This window comes from Mytilus trossulus, chromosome 9 (assembly GCF_036588685.1).
Source record: "Mytilus trossulus isolate FHL-02 chromosome 9, PNRI_Mtr1.1.1.hap1, whole genome shotgun sequence".
NCBI lineage: Eukaryota > Metazoa > Mollusca > Bivalvia > Mytilida > Mytilidae > Mytilus > Mytilus trossulus.
Genome location: NC_086381.1, coordinates 4,299,365 through 4,317,453, shown reverse-complemented (window position 1 = coordinate 4,317,453; position 18,089 = coordinate 4,299,365). Strand labels below are relative to the sequence as shown.

At 32.2% G+C, this 18,089-nt stretch overlaps 1 protein-coding gene across 5 annotated transcripts in view; it reads right to left on the bottom strand.

Moving 5' to 3' along the window:
- LOC134684996 (uncharacterized) overlaps positions 1-17,498 on the bottom strand; it is a 60,205-nt gene extending 42,707 nt beyond the window's left edge. For 2 of the 5 annotated variants that reach the window (XM_063544324.1, XM_063544325.1), the window contains exons 1-7: positions 17,410-17,498; positions 14,017-14,214; positions 12,915-13,038; positions 12,208-12,228; positions 10,120-10,230; positions 9,230-9,337; positions 6,325-6,471 (exon numbers count right to left, since the gene is read on the bottom strand). In XM_063544324.1, the coding sequence (XP_063400394.1) occupies positions 6,325-6,471; positions 9,230-9,337; positions 10,120-10,230; positions 12,208-12,228; positions 12,915-13,038; positions 14,017-14,189 (684 nt within the window). In that variant the 5' untranslated portion in view covers positions 14,190-14,214; positions 17,410-17,498. Of the gene's footprint in view, positions 1-6,324; positions 6,472-7,481; positions 7,565-9,229; positions 9,338-10,119; positions 10,231-12,207; positions 12,229-12,914; positions 13,039-14,016; positions 14,215-17,409 lie in introns of those variants that run through there. The other 3 variants (XM_063544326.1, XM_063544328.1, XM_063544327.1) reach the window with 3 other exon arrangements.
- Positions 17,499-18,089: the final 591 nt, after the last annotated feature.

Sequence of the window (18,089 nt, the reverse complement as noted above, 5' to 3'; positions counted from 1 at the left end):
ATAAAATAATAGATGCTTATATGGGTGTTATTTACATAGAAGTTTATGTTATTTCATTTTTTTTTAAATGTATGTATGTATTATTTTATAACTTAAAAAATCAGCTTGGGTTTTAACATATCATACGAAAATTTGAATTGATCAACATCTTCAAATATTAATCAATGCTTAAAATCTAAAACATCTCTTTCATTTATTGGAAAATGAACATTGTATAGCAAAGAAAAATGGTACCACACCTTATTTTCAAAAATTCTGGGCCCCAGAAGATTACATTTTTACTGATAAGTCACCATTCCTTTTTGATTCAAATCATATAAAATCAAAAATGAAACTTACAGTTCATAAAGAGAAGATCTTTTACAAAGATAAATTTTTCTTTGCAATACACAAGTTGATATATGTTATGTTAATGCAAGTGAAAGAGTGTGTGTATGTGTGTGTGATTGTTTCTTTTCCACTTTTTATTATAATGTTGATATTTAAAGTCATATGAAACGAGTGAGTGGTGAAAAAAAATGTTTATCCAATTCTTTTACCAATGCATGTATATAAACTTAGTCCTCTGTACGCGATTTTCTCATTTTTTACGCAAATATAATGTATAATCGTCAATTTTTTTTCTCTCTTTCTGTTTTGATTTAACAAATATGGCTGCTCATTAAATGCAATGTTTTAAAGGTGAAGTTTACCGATTGTCACCTTATAGTAAACAAATAACAAAAAGCATGGGTATTGAGCACGTGTTTAACATCAACAATCAGAGAATTGTTTATTTTAATGACAGATCAATGCATATTGCAATCACCAGATTTTTACGAGGAGGGTTATGCTCAGGTCACTATGCATATTGAAAATATGTTGGGGAATTGTTTCCTGGAAGGAAGGAAGCAATTAAAAATAAGTAAACTTCTTCTAAATGTAAACAAATTAAAGAATTTTCCTCAGAAAAAAGTATATGTACATAACTTGTATAATGAAAACTATCCATTTAGTTAAAAAAAAACATATACATATTTTTTTTAGTTTGAGGTTTCTTATGACTGTAAATAATATATACTCACAGTAGAAGAAAAACAAATGTAGTAAATTTGTTGTTGTATATATATCTAACCCCTTAACACCATAGTCAGGTGGTGATGTAAAGGGATTTTAAAAGCCTGACTACTGAAAAAAAAATCAAAAAAAAAAATCTAAAAATTGAGAGTGAAGGTTTTGTTGACATTGTAGTAGCACCTGCATATGAAGGATGTATCACTCAGTTGATAGGATATCCCTTGTCTTGTGTTGCCTACCATGATATCCTCGATACAGGTTTTAAACTTACAAGGAAAATTCTAAACCAAGGTTTGGAGATGAAGTCATCCCTTTTTACAAATTCCATCAGTAGTTGGTTGTCCATTATGAAAAATCTGTTTCACAACAATACTAACGACAGATATTTTCAGATTGTTGTAACACAATTCCCTTCTCTTTTCCTTGAAGGTGACATCACTGAATTAGACTTAGCATGTACATTTGTGCATAAAAAACCTTAACAGGTGCCACATGTGTAGCAGAATATACTTTTCCTTCCAGAGCATTAGATCCCCACCAGTTTAAGGTGGGGTTGGTGTTACTCAGTCTTTTGTTTTCTAAGTTATTTGTTTATATATGTATACTGTTGTTTGACTTTTTTAGTTTTTGTTATTGCTGCCATTTTATGAGATTAAATATATCCCCCTTCAGCCTTTCTTTTCTAATCATCATACTAGTATTTTTACATCTGATTCATTTTCAAGGGGTTGTTTTAAGTACTACTCTTAAAAATGGAAAAAGTATTTCGTTGGAAGTATTATCATTTCTATAAATAAAAATTGATCACTTGTCAGAATTATCTACTATTACATGACAACCATATGACATATTTGGTAAAATACAAAAAGTTGAGATCAAGATTGCAATGCAAACCAGGAATGAATTCTGAACAGTACAAATGAGGAATCAGTTTGTGTGTCGCGATGTGTCATTGTAGCATGGTAATCAAAATATGGTAAAAATCCCATAACATGCAGAAAATAACTATAAAACTTAGAATGAAGTTGGGAATGTGTCAAAGAGACTACCACCCAACAAAGGAGCAGAAAACAGCTGTACAGTGGGCTGGTTCTTCATCGTAGCTAAAAAATCCATGCGTTATATGACAATATTCCCAAAAAATATTATATATCCATAGCTTGAGGTAAATATGGTCAATTTTACATGATGGCACACAATTGTATGTAGTACAAGAGATTTATGTCAAGTGATGTTAGAGGAGTTGCATTTATAAGTTGTCATTTGTCACAATACTCCAAAACTAGAGGCTCTCAAGAGCCGGTCTCGCTCACCTGAAACAACCTGGGTTTTTGCATTCATATAAAAAAAACATAAAATTTGGCAATTTGGCTACAAAGTAACAATACTTGGCCAAAATCTCATAAGGAAAGGAACATTTATGCTATGTTTGGTTTCATTCAATTCAGTGGTTCTCTAAAAGAAGAAATGTGTATGCATTTCCCATAGGGTCCTATGTTAAACTAAGTCCCCACACTGGCGACCATCTCGGAAGTTCGATTGGCGACAAAGTAACAACACTTGGTCAGCATCTCATTAGGAACATTCATGCTATGTTTGATTTCATTCCATTCAGTGGTTCTCTAGAAGAAGTCATTTGTATGCATTTCCCATAGGGTCCTATGTTAAACTACCCGGTAAGTCCCCTAGCTGGTGGCCATCTTGGATGATGGATTGGCTACAAAGTAACAACACTTAGTCAGCACCCCATAAGGAACATTCATGCCATGTTTGGTTTAATTCCATTCAGTGGTTCTCTAGCAGAAGTCATTTGTATGCATTTCCCATATGGTCCTATGTTAAACTAAGTCCCCAACTGGCGGCCATCTTAGAAGATGGATCGGCCACAAAGTAACAACACTTGGTCAGCACCCTATAAGGAACATTCATGCTATGTTTGGTTTCATTCCATTCAGTGGTTCTCTAAAAGAAGTCATTTCTATGCATTTCCCATAGGGTCCTATGTTAAACTAAGTCCCCTGCTGGCGGCCATCTTGGATGATGGATCGGCTACAAAGTAACAACACTTAGTCAGCACCTCATCAGGAACATTCTTGCCACATTTGGTTACATTCCATTCAGTGTTTCTCTAGAAGAAGTCATTTGTATGCATTTCCCTTAGGGTCCTATGTTAAACTAAGTCCCCCGCTGGCGGCCATCTTGGATGATAGATCAGCTACAAAGTAACAACACTTGGTCAGCACCTCATAAGGAACATTCATGCAATGTTTGGTTTCATTCCATTTAGTGGTTCTCTAGAAGAATTTCAAAATGTAAAATGTTAACGACAACGACGGACGATGGACGCCAAGTGATGAGAAAAGCTAACTTGGCCCTTCGGGCCAGGTGAGCTAAACATTGTGAAAGTCCAAATTAAAACTCATACAATTATATTTGGTAATAACAAAATTACTGTTAAATTAAGTCATCTACAAATAATGGAATTCCCACAAAAATGGTCAGATCAAATAAACTGTTTAATTTGGTCAGTAACATGATGGCTAATAGTCCTAGAAAGTATGAGATTTTTCTGTAAAACAATCTCAGAGTTGCTGTATTTACAAGGTGTAATAGACAACTTTCGAGTTCGATGCATTTCCGTCAAAAACTCTGATTTTAGTGAATGTCATTTGTGCATTTAGGGGCGTCATCACTTCCACTCCAATGTTGAGTGAGTGGTTGGAAAACTATAATTCTATATTGTACGAATTATTCGGCAAATTGAATTATCAAAATTGGCAATCAACACTGCTGTCATTAGGGAATTGTCAGTAAGTATACCTACAGAGCAACCATTATTTCTAGTTTATCCTGCACAATGACGATCACTAAGACGCTTGATAAATTTAAATAGTGCAGGGATACAGGTGACCCCCTCTATCTGGTAAATTACGTCATAAAGGCGTGCATAATTGACAAGTTTTTGCCGGTGATGGATGAACTAGAAAGTGGTCTATAGTGACAATACCAAAAAAATTCACACAATTCCTGTAAAAATGGTGGTACATGTACATCATGCATGGCAAACAATTTAAGTATGAGAATTTTCTGTAAAACAGTACAAGAGTAGTGTTGCTTTACAAGGTGTCAATATTAAATAACTAAAAAAACAGTCCAAGTCCCATAACTCTGGTAAAGTTTAAATTCCAAACTGACAATATTGGAAGGTCAGTTGAATTTGACATATAAATACTACCAAGTATGACAATTTGATGTCAAATGGTATCTCAGAATTGATGTGTTTCTGACAGACTTATTATCCCCATATCTCACAGGGGACAATCCAAAAGTTTTATATAACTGTTTAGTATTTGCTATAAATATGTAGGAAAAAAAATATTGTAAAAAATAAAAACTGTCAGAAATAGTGACCTTTCCCAAAATCATTCCCTTTTACCAAATACAACTGTGGAAATGAACAAGTGCAGGAATAGAAACTGTCACTTTTTATTTATATCAAATTCAATAATACACTATTTCAAATAGTGTAAAATATCTTTATGAAAAAATATTTTTTAGTTACTGATAAAAACATGTACAAATTAAACTTAAAGCTATCTCAGTAAAATATTGGCGCCTAATTTAACCCATCTTAGACAATATTGGAATGATAGCAGAAAAAAAAAATTACACTGTGTCTTACACAGACTATTTGCCCCATAATGCAAACATTATCAACCTATAAATTTTACTAATCAAACTTCAATTTGATCTTTAGTTTATTTCTATATAGCTAACATATCTTTTTTTTATTAAAGGAATGGGGTTGAGTAACTAAAAAGCTAGATACCAAATATTGATGTTCCTGTTTTTAGACAGTAACACCTTTTAAATGTCTATTTTTAGGAAAGAAGGAATTTAAAGCTTGAACAGTTGTACAAGTGCTTGCTGTGTGTTTACTTGTACATGTATTCTGGTTTAGATTATCTGTCACATTGACAATTGCACCATCTCTCTTTTTATAAAATTCTTTTATATCAGGCTCAACAATTTAATTCTTATATTAACCAAATGAAATATAAATGATGTTGGTGAAAGTAAGTTGAAGTTTCCCGATAAAGTTTACTGAAATAACGTCAAAATACAAGCACACAGAGTAGCTTTGTATTTTTGTACACATAAAAAACAATGTACCGGTATGCTTCTTTTTTTCATATTGTTGATAATGCTAAAAATCTAGGATCTCAAAATTTTATAATTTGATATTTTGCTTTCAAAATGTGATTAGGTAAAAAGCATTGTACATCTATGAAAGAAAGGTTAGTCAAGGATTTGTGATTATTTGAGCAGACAGAAATATTTACAAGTAGAAGCAATTGATAATTTACAGAATATTTTTGTTACAAGACTTATAATAAAACTTGAGATAAAAAGGTAAAGAAAAAATAGTGAGATAAAAATTTATATATATTTTTTAATAAAAGTTTTAGAGAGCTGTAAATTATTACTCAGGAATGACAGTTTCTTAGTGCAGTTCCTAAGCCAATAAATACAAGTTTGGGCAGTATCAAAAATGTATGTGTCAAGTTTCTATAATGTATTAACTGTGGAGTCATTATTGTTTATGGGGTACCAATTTTTGTGGACTTTTGTAGTTGGAAACACCACAAACTTAAAAGTCCAACAAAGTATTGATTTTCTGAAGCTTTATACAAAGACTTTGGCGAATTCACAAGATAAAAAAACCCTAATAATATCCTTTTCCTCAATCCAAAAAAATTGGTACCCACAAAAAACTAAATCCACAGTATAGCATAAAAACACAATTACTATTTCCACGGATGAGAAATTTTAAAGCATTAATTTTACATTATAGAAACAAGAAACATAACATTTTTCAATGCTGGCCTTGTTACTTACTGTTTCTTTCTGAAAAATAAATCTTAATCAGCAAATACTCCAAATAAAATATGTATTCTAAGGCCAGATTGATAAAAAATATGTAAGGGTTCCGCGGAACCCAGTGTCTCGCCTTCTTTTGCTGTAAATCGCAGGCTCAACAAAAATGAGGAAAAATTCAATGAAAATTTTCCTCTTTATACCATCTTATGATTGTAAGAAGATTCTGTCTAAGCTTGTAGGATTCTAACAACAAAAATCAGCGATCTGTATATTTTCATAGTTAGGAATCAAGATAATTTGTTGTAAAGTCCCCTAGTTTGTAATCTGTTCATCTATAATCTTTAGTAATTTGCTACCCATGATAAAGCCTAGTTCTTATATAAATACCTTTAACTGATAGTTGACCATTTCCATAATACATTCCTCTGGACTAGGATAATCTTCATATTTGACTTTTTTCTTTTTAAATTTCTTTACATAATCAGCATTAGGGAATCTAGAATACGGCTCTGCTTCTACTACCTCTATCTCATCCTGGAAAACAAGACACAAGTTAGTACTGAGAAGTCAGGAGTAGGACTCCATTGAAACCAAATGTGACCTATAGTTGTTTATGTCTGTGTCATTTTGGTCTCTTGTGGACAGTTGTCTCATTGGCAATCATAACACATCTTCTTTTTTATATAACTTTTAAAAGATAAATTGACCATAAAATGAATGAACAGACTTATATCAGATTTAAATGATGTGAAGAACATCTGTGAAGTTTTAATCCATTTGGAATGATTCAGTACAAACCTTGTTATTCATAGATCTGACAATTTTCTAACAAGCCTGTGACAATGCATTTGTTTTTTCTGTTACAGTTTCAAATCAAAGCACAAAGGGCACTGTAAAGAGTTATAAAAAAAACCCAAGGCAAACGTGGTAGAATGTGTGATAAATAGTGTAGAAGAATTGGTTTAATTATTTATCTCAGCTATTTAAAGTATCAGAAAATGTTTGAACCTTAATTTTTCTGTTATCCCATCCTACCATTTTCAAAAGTTGTTTCTAATCTATTTAAAATATGTTTTTTTTTAAACTTTTGTGAAATTAACGCCAACTTAGACTACTTTACATGATGCCAAACAAAATTCCTGTGCCTTTTGTCAATTGGGAAATGTAAACGACTTGTTATTAGAGATTTTCTGAAATATTTCATACATTTATTCTTTGACATCTGAGCCAAAAGTACAGGGGACAATAAACTACGTACACTTTCTATTGAGCACTATTTCCTATGTGCAATTTCAAATATTTTACGTCATTTAACAATCATATAAGGTTATTATGATCATAATTTTTTGTATTCCAGAATTAAAGTAGAAAAAAGTGTCCAATTTGTTTTAAGTACTATATTAGCCTGCTAGAAAATAAACATATTAGCCTGCTAGATAATAACAATGGCACTTTTTTCAGCATCAGTTGGGAGGAACACATATCTAGAGTGCTAACATAAGGCTGCTTAACTGCCTACAATGATGTAATGATGTTTGAGATACCTGTGATTCTGATTGCTCCTCTATAACAGCTCCAGGACCAAAGCCTGTCAACAATGATTTCTTTACTTACCTGTGATTCTGATTGCTCTTCTATAGTTGCTCCAGGACCAAAGCCTGTCAACAGTGATTTCTTTACTTACCTGTGATTCTGATTGCTCTTCTATAACAGCTCCAGGACCAAAGCCTGTCAACAGTGATTTCTTTACTTACCTGTGATTCTGATTGCTCCTCAATAACAGCTCCAGGACCAAAGCCTGTCAACAATGATTTCTTTACTTACCTGTGATTTTGATTGCTCCTCTATAACAGCTCCAGGACAAAGCCTGTCAACAGTGATTTCTTTACTTACCTGTGATTCTGATTGCTCCTCTATAACAGCTCCAGGACCAAAGCATGTCAACAGTGATTTCTTTACTTACCTGTGATTCTGATTGCTCCTCTATAACAGCTCCAGGACCAAAGCCTGTTAAAAATGATTTCTTTACTTACCTGTGATTCTGATTGCTCCTCTATAACAGCTCCAGGACCAAAGCCTGTCAACAATGATTTCTTTACTTACCTGTGATTCTGATTGCTCCTTTATAACAGCTCCAGGACCAAAGCCTGTCAACAATGATTTCTTTACTTACCTGTGATTCTGATTGCTCCTCAATAACAGCTCCAGGACCAAAGCCTGTCAACAATGATTTCTTTACTTACCTGTGATTCTGATTGCTCCTCTATAACAGCCCCAGGACTGAAGCCTGTCAACAATGATTTCTTTACTTACCTGTGATTCTGATTGCTCCTCTATAACAGCTCCAGGACCAAAGCCTGTCAACAATGATTTCTTTACTTACCTGTGATTCTGATTGCTCCTCTATAACAGCTCCAGGACCAAAGCCTGTCAACAATGATTTCTTTACTTACCTGTGATTCTGATTGCTCCTCTATAACAGCTCCAGGACCAAAGCCTGTCAACAATGATTTCTTTACTTACCTGTGATTCTGATTGCTCCTCTATAACAGCTCCAGGACCAAAGCCTGTCAACAATGATTTCTTTACTTACCTGTGATTCTGATTGCTCCTCTATAACAGCTCCAGGACCAAAGCCTGTCAACAATGATTTTTTACTTACCTGTGATTCTGATTGCTCTTCTATAGTTGCTCCAGGACCAAAGCCTGTCAACAGTGATTTCTTTACTTACCTGTGATTCTGATTGCTCTTCTATAACAGCTCCAGGACCAAAGCCTGTCAACAGTGATTTCTTTACTTACCTGTGATTCTGATTGCTCCTCTATAACAGCTCCAGGATTAAAGCCTGTCAACAATGATTTCTTTACTTACCTGTGATTCTGATTGCTCCTCTATAACAGCTCCAGGACCAAAGCCTGTCAACAGTGATTTCTTTACTTACCTGTGATTCTGATTGCTCCTTTATAACAACTCAGGGACCAAAGCCTGTCAACAGTTATTTCTTTACTTACCTGTGATTCTGATTGCTCCTCTTTAACAGCTCCAATACCAAAGCCTGTCAACAGTGATTTCTTTACTTACCTGTGATTCTGATTGCTCCTCTATAACAGCTCCAGGACCAAAGCCTGTCAACAATGATTTCTTTACTTACCTGTGATTCTGATTGCTCCTTTATAACAGCTCCAGGACCAAAGCCTGTCAACAATGATTTCTTTACTTACCTGTGATTCTGATTGCTCCTCTATAACAGCTCCAGGACCAAAGCCTGTCAACAATGATTTCTTTACTTACCTGTGATTCTGATTGCTCCTCTATAACAGCTCCAGGACCAAAGCCTGTCAACAGTGATTTCTTGGCTTTCTTAGCCTTTGGTTTTTCTGGAGTAGGTTCTGGAGTCCACTGCAGTATAAAGACACAGTCATGGTAATAGTTATGCGTTAATTATTTGTTCAATAGATATACTAATTAGAAAGCATGGATATTCCTGCAAAGTATAACCTCCAATCGTAGTTCAAAGTATTGTAAAACAGGAAGATTTTAAAAGTCCACATCTGCTACAACAAGCCATAGTTGAAATGTTGACCACATACATAAATGAAGTCTATTTGTTTAACAGTTTCTGAGATAAATGTGAAGAAATATTATAATTCGTTCAAAATGTAAAAAAAAACAACCAAGTAGGTAGGTGACAGATAAAAAATGTGCTCACACATTACAACTTATTACTGAAAAGCTGATGACCAATAAACGTATTGACAATTTTGGTATTTAGTATTTAGATATTCTATAAGCTGTATTGCTTTCGAATAAAGATTATTATTATTATAGCTGAATTTCACCTCCGAATGACTTTAGATCACCTTCGAATAACCTCCTGACGTCAAGCAACAATCTTTTTTTAATTATGTTATGTTATGTCAAAGTTTATGGGAAACTGTGTGATTTTACGTAATGGCGGACAAATTTGCATACAAGTGTAAATTCGTCTATTATTGTCATTCTGTTTGGTAAATTCTGAGTAAAATGTAAAGAATTTTTATTGGACAAACAGCAAGAAAGAAAAGATGAAAGCAGTATGAAATGCTTTAGTATTAGCATCCATTTAAAGTTTCATTTTGCTCAGAAATTTCTGACTTACAAGTGGTTAGTATTTTGGTCCAAATATCCTTTATATTACATACCTTAAATGGTACTTGGCAGAGTATGTCTTCATCTTCGTGTTGCAGGTATTCAGCTCTTTCCCAAACAAACCAAATATCATGGCTGACTAGCCTCCACATGACTTCAAATACCTAAAACAAATTATATCCTAATAATTGTAAATTAACTTGACTTGGTCAAATATTCTGAAAATATAGCATACCTGTATATTTCTATAAGAATGCTAAATGTTTAAGACAGTCAGATATTGTTTTACACATCATAATTTATCTATATATTTACTGCAAAATTCACTTTCATTGAATCAAAGTCATAGATAATTAAATGGTACCAAGAAATATAATAGATGTTATATTATTAGCAGTTTTAAATGCCTCCTGGTTATTTAATTTTTAAAGACTCAACAATCGTCTTTTGATGTGGAGTAAAAGAAATTCTCAAGATTCAACATTGGGCATATCTGTAAACTGATCATTCATATGAAGATATTTGCCAGTATATTGAAAGTACTTTCTTTATAGTGGAAATTTAACTTTCTTCTTTCTTATGGTACTTTATTTATACACAAAGAAAAAGTTTTACATCTTACAGGAAATAAAAAGATATATAAAATAGTAAATATATAGTGTGAGAATGTATTCACAGAGAAGTTTTCTTTGAAGAATTTCAAGGAACTTTAAATTACAATGTATACAGTGAAAAACATTCTAGAGAAAGTCTGGGATATTTATATAGACATAGAACGTTTTACCTTCTTTAGAGAAAAATAAAAGTACTTATATATATATTTATAGATTATCGTTGGTCATCTCAACGAGATTGATTTTCTCGCTTGAGCTGGAACAGCGAAAAACAAGAAAAACAATGATAATCTGTTTATTGCTATTTTACCTATGACGATGTTGTCAATTTCAATGTCAATTTCGTTATTAACGCCACATGGTCTCCTTAGTTTCTAGCGATAATTTTTCCATCTCAAGCAAGAAGCATGATATGAAAATTATCACAAAAAAAGATCAAAGGAAAAATGCACAAAATAGCGATAAATATATATATCAAAGAATCTCATAGTGCACATATACTATAGAGAATGTTTAAGATTTCTTTAGAGAACTTCAAACTGATACATCAAAGGAATTACTGTATAATATCAAAAAGCAAGACAAATAGACAATACACCAAGTTGTCAGAGCAAACGTTTCCAAAGTCATTCCCATTACCATAAACAGTTGTGTAGACCACAATGAATGGATAATGTATTACCAATAAACAGCAAACCTTATAGAGGCGAAAATACATATGGGTTATTTTTCCATTTCACCTTACAATGTTTACATTTATATTTGTGCCTACTCATTTGTGAGAATTGGAGATAAATGGTATTTATAAGGATATTTGATTTCCCTTATTGTTTTTTTTTAAATTCTTCGTACAAATATATAGACAATTAGTTTTTCTCTGAATATTCAAATTTTTGGTTTACATATTCCAAGGAAATCAATCAAAATTAGTATTCCTAAAATATAAATTCATAGTATTTTTTTATTTTTTATTTAAATACATCATTTAATTCTTTAATTTTTGTTTGCTTCTTCCAAAATACACTATTTAATTGCTAATAAGATAGATTGCTGTATGTTGGTAGTAAAATTAATAATTTGTCCACTTCTACTTACATAACGATCACCTTCAAAACTCTAAAAATATCACATAAAAAATGGCTTTTGTTTGTAAAAATAATATGTGATATAGATAATTTGTGTTTTCATACAAACTGTGCATTAAAAGCTTTGAACTGTCTCCATTCCAAAATACCTTATCGTGAATAAATGGAAACAAATCTAAATAAAATTAAAAAATAATCAAAAATAAGTTAAGTGCCACCATGCTGGAAAATTGAAACATTTAACACTAGAATAAATATTAAATCACAATATGGGGGTTTCTTTAAAAGACCAAAAAGTTAATATCAATGAAAAGAAATAACGTTTTCCCAGTAACTAACAATTAAAGTATTACAGAAACAGAAACAAAAATAAAACAATAATTATCTATTTTGTTTAACAACGACATGTTTATGTTTTTGCTTCCCAAAACCAAATTCTTACCACTGGCTCTCCTTTCTCTTTCTGTAAACACACACATCAAAAATAAATATGTATTTTTCTTACACTAAAAACTTTGAAATTTGGTGAATCTTTTATTTGATATTTTGTTTTCTAACAATTTGTTTTGACTAAAGATGATACTATGATTGACATATTGAAAAATCCAAAGAAACCTCCTGTTGCCCTTCATATGTTTTTAACTGTTCATTTTTTTATGTTAGATTGCTGTCTCCATGTACACATTTACCCCACATCTCCATTTTTCACTTGTGTGTATAAATCTGACTTAAAATGCTTTCTTTGACAGAAACAAATGATAAATAATTACTGTAGTAACTAAAAATGGATCAGAGACTCAAGAAGATTATTTCTTGAACAAAAGAAAATGGTTTATACTGAAGTAACTGAACATTTAAATATATGGAAATAAAAAATCCAAACAACTCTATAGGTTTCAAAGTATCTGTGAATTCAAAAGATCTGCAACTCTTTCCACAAAAAAACCTTACAATTAAAATGTTCATGACTTACAAGTATTTTTTTTTAAAAGAACACCTTGACCCTCCCCTCCCAAACAAAATAATGTTTGAATCATTTTTACTAAAAATTACTAAGTTCAACAGTTTTGAAAAAATCATGCCTTGTATATACAATTAATAAATTAAGTAGAATGTTTTAAAATAAAAGACTTAATATTATAATCCAACCTGATCGGCACTTCTCATCACAAACAACCGTGAATCAACCGAGGAATCCTGTGGTAGTACACCATTGTTCTTTAATTCGTCCACGATCCAGTCGATACGTGTCTGTTTCTGCTGCTGTGACAACCTACACAAAACATCACAGTTAATTCAGAATTCAGAAACTAGAGGACTTTGAGTAATCACATCAAAATAGAAAAGCATTACGTCTTTGGTTGAATTTCCATTATTTAGAATGGTTTTTGTGTATGGTTTAGAATATATTACCCAGAATGCATTAGATTCTGAAATCATGAATTGACACATTCTATTTACCACTGCCTTACAGATTAATAAAGGTTGACATAACAAGACACATAAATGTTTATATTAAAATGTGCTCTGGACTTGCATCATTATTGTGTTGAAAGTTTTATCTAATATTCCACCACATTCAGGGTATAACAATAAAACGAGGTACTTTGGACTGCCAGACTGGTAAATACGTATACATACAGATTTGATTTTCTACATACTAACCTTTCAAAATATCTCAGACTCAATCCAGAAATATAAATATTTATTTTTTTATTAAAATTCCGATAACTTTTTTGCATCCTTTAACTATGTTTTGTTTGATAGTCTGGAAGGTAGCCTGATAAGTTCTCCTGTAACTTTGTGATTTCACTGTGAGATCAGTTGTTTTATGATACAAATCTGTTGAATTACTGAGTGACAGAGCAAGGTTACAAATTATAGGTATATTGGCTAAAAAAAGTATGATAAGTGATGGCTTAAGCAGGGAGTCTCATTGGGGTGGGTTCTGATCCCGGATCCCGCTTATTGTTTTGTAAGATTCCTGTATCCCGCATATAAATGTTTGTCAGATTCCTGTATCCTGCTTCCACTATAAATGTTAGCAACTCTCATTTTTTTGGTACTTTCCAGTGTCTTGCTAGACTTTATTTCCTGTTTTCAAGGCACAATAATTTTACTTTCACCTGCCACACTTATAAAAAAATCGACAATGAGACCCACTAAACATATAAAATTTGTATTTGTTGGCGAGATATTATAGGATAGCATTAAAAATTTCACAAGATTTTACTTAAATACAACTATTTACCCATCAAAACTCTCCAATCTTTTTATACTACTACCAGTCATACTCTCAATTAGAAACTTCATATGGGTACCAGTCAGTAGATCCATCAGACAATTGTTTAACAGTTGGTCATACTGTAACAGTCTCATGTTGACCCAGGCTGTAAAGCTACGGATCTTTGTTCGAAGAGACATATTTGGTCTTTGTTTGTATCAGACCCTTAAAAAAATAAAATGCATTCACAATGTTAACTTAAATTAACATGTTTCTTTATGTATGATATGGCAACGAAAGGCATGATTTTCTCAAATTCACAGAACAAATCTACTTAAAATCTTACACTAAGAATCGATTTTACAGTGTGCTTTCAGTAACAGCTTAGATATGTTAGATACTGTTTAATATTGTTATTAATATGTACATGTACTTGTGTTTTTTTAAATGTTATCTAATTTCTATTATACTTTTATTTTAGAGTACTCTTTCTGTACAGATTTGAATAACATACAATGTACCATAAACTTTTAATTGCCCACTGATCAAAATTAAAGTGGGGAGGGTTGGGATTTGAACAAAATATTATAAAAGTGTTTTTTGGACACATTTTTTGTTTTGTATTTTGTCATGTTTAGTAATTTTGTAACAGATCTCTGTTGAATTTTATTCCAATCTTTTGAGTTGTCTAGACTCTGGGCCATTTAATTTAGAGCCTGATACATTGTATAGATATCTTTCTATTTTTCAAGACTGTATATTAAAATGCAGATATATTTTAATGTTGTTTGGTAGCCATATTGGATGTACATTGTATTCACTAAATCATAATGGCATCATTTTCAACATTTTTTTGAGCTAGTTGGTGTATAAGAGATATTACTTGAGATTCTCATGATCTTTTTGATCTAAATCAGTGTTGTTGTTCATATAGTATTTCATTTGATTCAAGGTGTTTCATGTTGCTACATATGTAGCTAGTATATGTTTAAGTAATTTACATGAGATGAAGGTATTAAAGTGAAACTGGTCTATAATTACCAGGATGATGTACATGTTCGTCTCTTTTTTATATATTGTTGTAAGGTTTGCATGGTTCCAGACTAATCTGGCCTTTGTTAGTCTTGTATTATTTTAATTTTAGTTTCTTGTGTACAATTTGGAAATTAGTATGGCGTTCATTATCACTGAACTAGTACATTGTATATATTTGTTTAGGGGCCAGCTGAAGGACGCCTCCGGGTGCGGGAATTTCTCGCTACATTGAAGACCTGTTGGTGACCTTTTGCTGTTGTTTTTTTCTAAGGTCTGGTTGTTGTCTCTTTGACACATTCCCCATTTCCATTCTCAATTTTAATGGTACATTGCATGTCAAAAAATGATTGTATGTCTGAGGTTATTTCAATGTTTTCTTTCAGTATTTTGCCAGCGATAGTGTCTGGTCCTGAAGCTTTAATATGTTGGTTATTTTTATGAGTTTGTACACATCTTCTCAACTGATTTTTATAAGTTGATTTGACTTTAAATTAATCAAAAACTACCTTGTCAAAAAAAATATAATGCCCCTAGGTGGGGCATAAAAAGTAGCACCTTTCATCGCCCCTTTTCACAGCTGCCAACTATCTTTTTTTGTATGCTTATGAAAGTTTCCAGGTAATATAGAATAATAATTTAAGGGTTGATATAAATGTAAATATCGAGTAGTCCTATAAAAAAAACTTTTAGGTTGATATAAATGTAAATATCGAGTAGAAGTATAAAAATCTTTAAAGTTTAAAGTGTTTGCACAGAGACATATACATGTATATGCGGTACCTCGAATGACCGAATAACACTGTTAATATCCGAATAACACTTGTAATATGGGGACAGTGTCCCCAATTACGGTAGAAAAATCAAAACAAAAAAAAAAATCGGGAAAATTTCCCGAATTTTTCATTGTACTAATAAACTCAAAATCGTTAACTTTTTTTTATGTCATGTTTTGAAATCCCGGACCGGCGCAGAAATCTACAATATACTTCCTTTTTCCGGTCTCGTTATGAATCTTTGAGTAAAATATATATTTATCAGTCTAGTATAAAAAGGAGGGAACGCAATACCAATTTTCATTTTTTTAAATAATTCTTTGATATGAAAAAACGTTACCTGATGAAAGCGTTTCTTTGTTTACATTGCATATGACGTCATAATTTAAATAACGTCACAACTAAAATCCCTAACAACAGAACCAAAATCGGAAACGTTATGGTATTTCCGTTTTATTTTTTTAACAAATATTAAAGTTACAAAAAATAATGCATACAGACTTCGTCCCCATTTACAGGTTATGCCTGCCTCATATTATGGGGACGAAGTCCCCAATTACGGTAGAAAAATCAATGAAAAAAAAAAAAAAAAAAAAATCTGGGAAAATTTCCCGAATTTTTCATTGTACTAATGAACTCAAAATCGTTAACGTTTTTTTTCAGATCTAGTTCCTGTTCCGGTTTTCCCGCATTTGCGCAGAAATCTGTCTTGTTTGCATGAGACTTTGATTTTTCTTTTTTTATATTTACCAGTCTAGTAAAACATAAGATTGGATCTCAATACAAATTCAATTTTAATAATTGTTTGATATGAAAAAAACGTTACGTTTCCTGATGAAAGCGTTTCTTTTGTTTACATCGAATATGACGTCATCACTTAAAGAACGTCACAGCTAATTTCCTAACAACTGAACCAAAATCGGGAACGTTACGTACGGTATTTCGGTTTCTTTTATCAACATGATTGAATTAAGAAAATAATACATACAGACTTCGTCCCCATTCACAGGTTATGCCTGCCTCATATTAACCGAATAACACTTGAAATTTCAATATTAGCACATATTGGTGACTTTTAAACATTTATTATTAATTAATAGTATATTATCGATGTATTTTATAACTTATAAATGATTTACAGAAAGCAGATAAAAAAACTTTTAAAATTTAGCGTGTACATCGAATATATGGCGACCACAGAAATCACAATGGCCGCTAGGTTCGATGTACACACTAAATTTAAAATTATCTTTTTCAGAGACATATAATACAATTGTTTTATGTCTCTGTCTTTATGAACTTATCTGCTTTTTGTAAATCATTTTTAAGTCATAAAATACATCGATAATACATTATTATTTAATAATCAATGTTCAAAAGTCACCAATATGTGATAATATTAAAATTTCAAGTGTTATTCGGATAATAACAGTGTTATTCGGTCTTTACAAGTGTTATTCGGATAATAACAGTGTTATTCGGTCATTCGTGTTACCCCATGTATATGTGTATATATGTCTCTGGTTTGCATAACTAAATTACTATTATAATCATGTATATTCTGATGCTAACTGTTTTTAAATAACTTCAGGTCTTTTTCTGTTTGGATTACCTTTTTTCAAGCCATTCCATTCTCTAATGTAGACGATATAATTTGATTTGTGAGCACCTGCATCTTGGCGGTCACTTGGTCGCCATTTGTAAACATACAAGAGATTAATAGAGACTCGCGATTTATCGTACAAAAATAAGATCTATCTTAAAAGTTCCGAAAGAAAAATGAGAACATTTCGGACCACATGTATTTCGTCCTATATATTGGAGAATTACAAAATTTTAACACTAATTAAAATATTGACGTGCTCAGTCTTTACGTGCTGATAGAAAATACCTCTCTGTTTAATGAAGAGTTGAAAAATAGACGGGAACAGTGTGTGGAGGAAAATTAGACGGGAATAGTGTGTGGAGGAAAATTAGACGGGAATAGTGTGTAGACGGAAAATAGATGGGAATAGTGGGTGGAAGGAAAATAGACAGGAATAGTGTGTGGACGGAAAATAGACGGGAATAGTGTGTGGAAGGAAAATAGACGGGAATAGTGTGTGGACGGAAAGTAGACAGGATTAGTGGGTGGACGGATAATAGACGGGAATAACTTGATGATGTGTGCACGGTAAATAGACGGGAACAGTGTGTAGACGGAAAATAGACGGGAATAGTGTGTGAACGGAAAATAGACGGGAATAGTGCGTGGGCGGTTAATAGACGGGAACAGTGTGTAGACGGAAAATA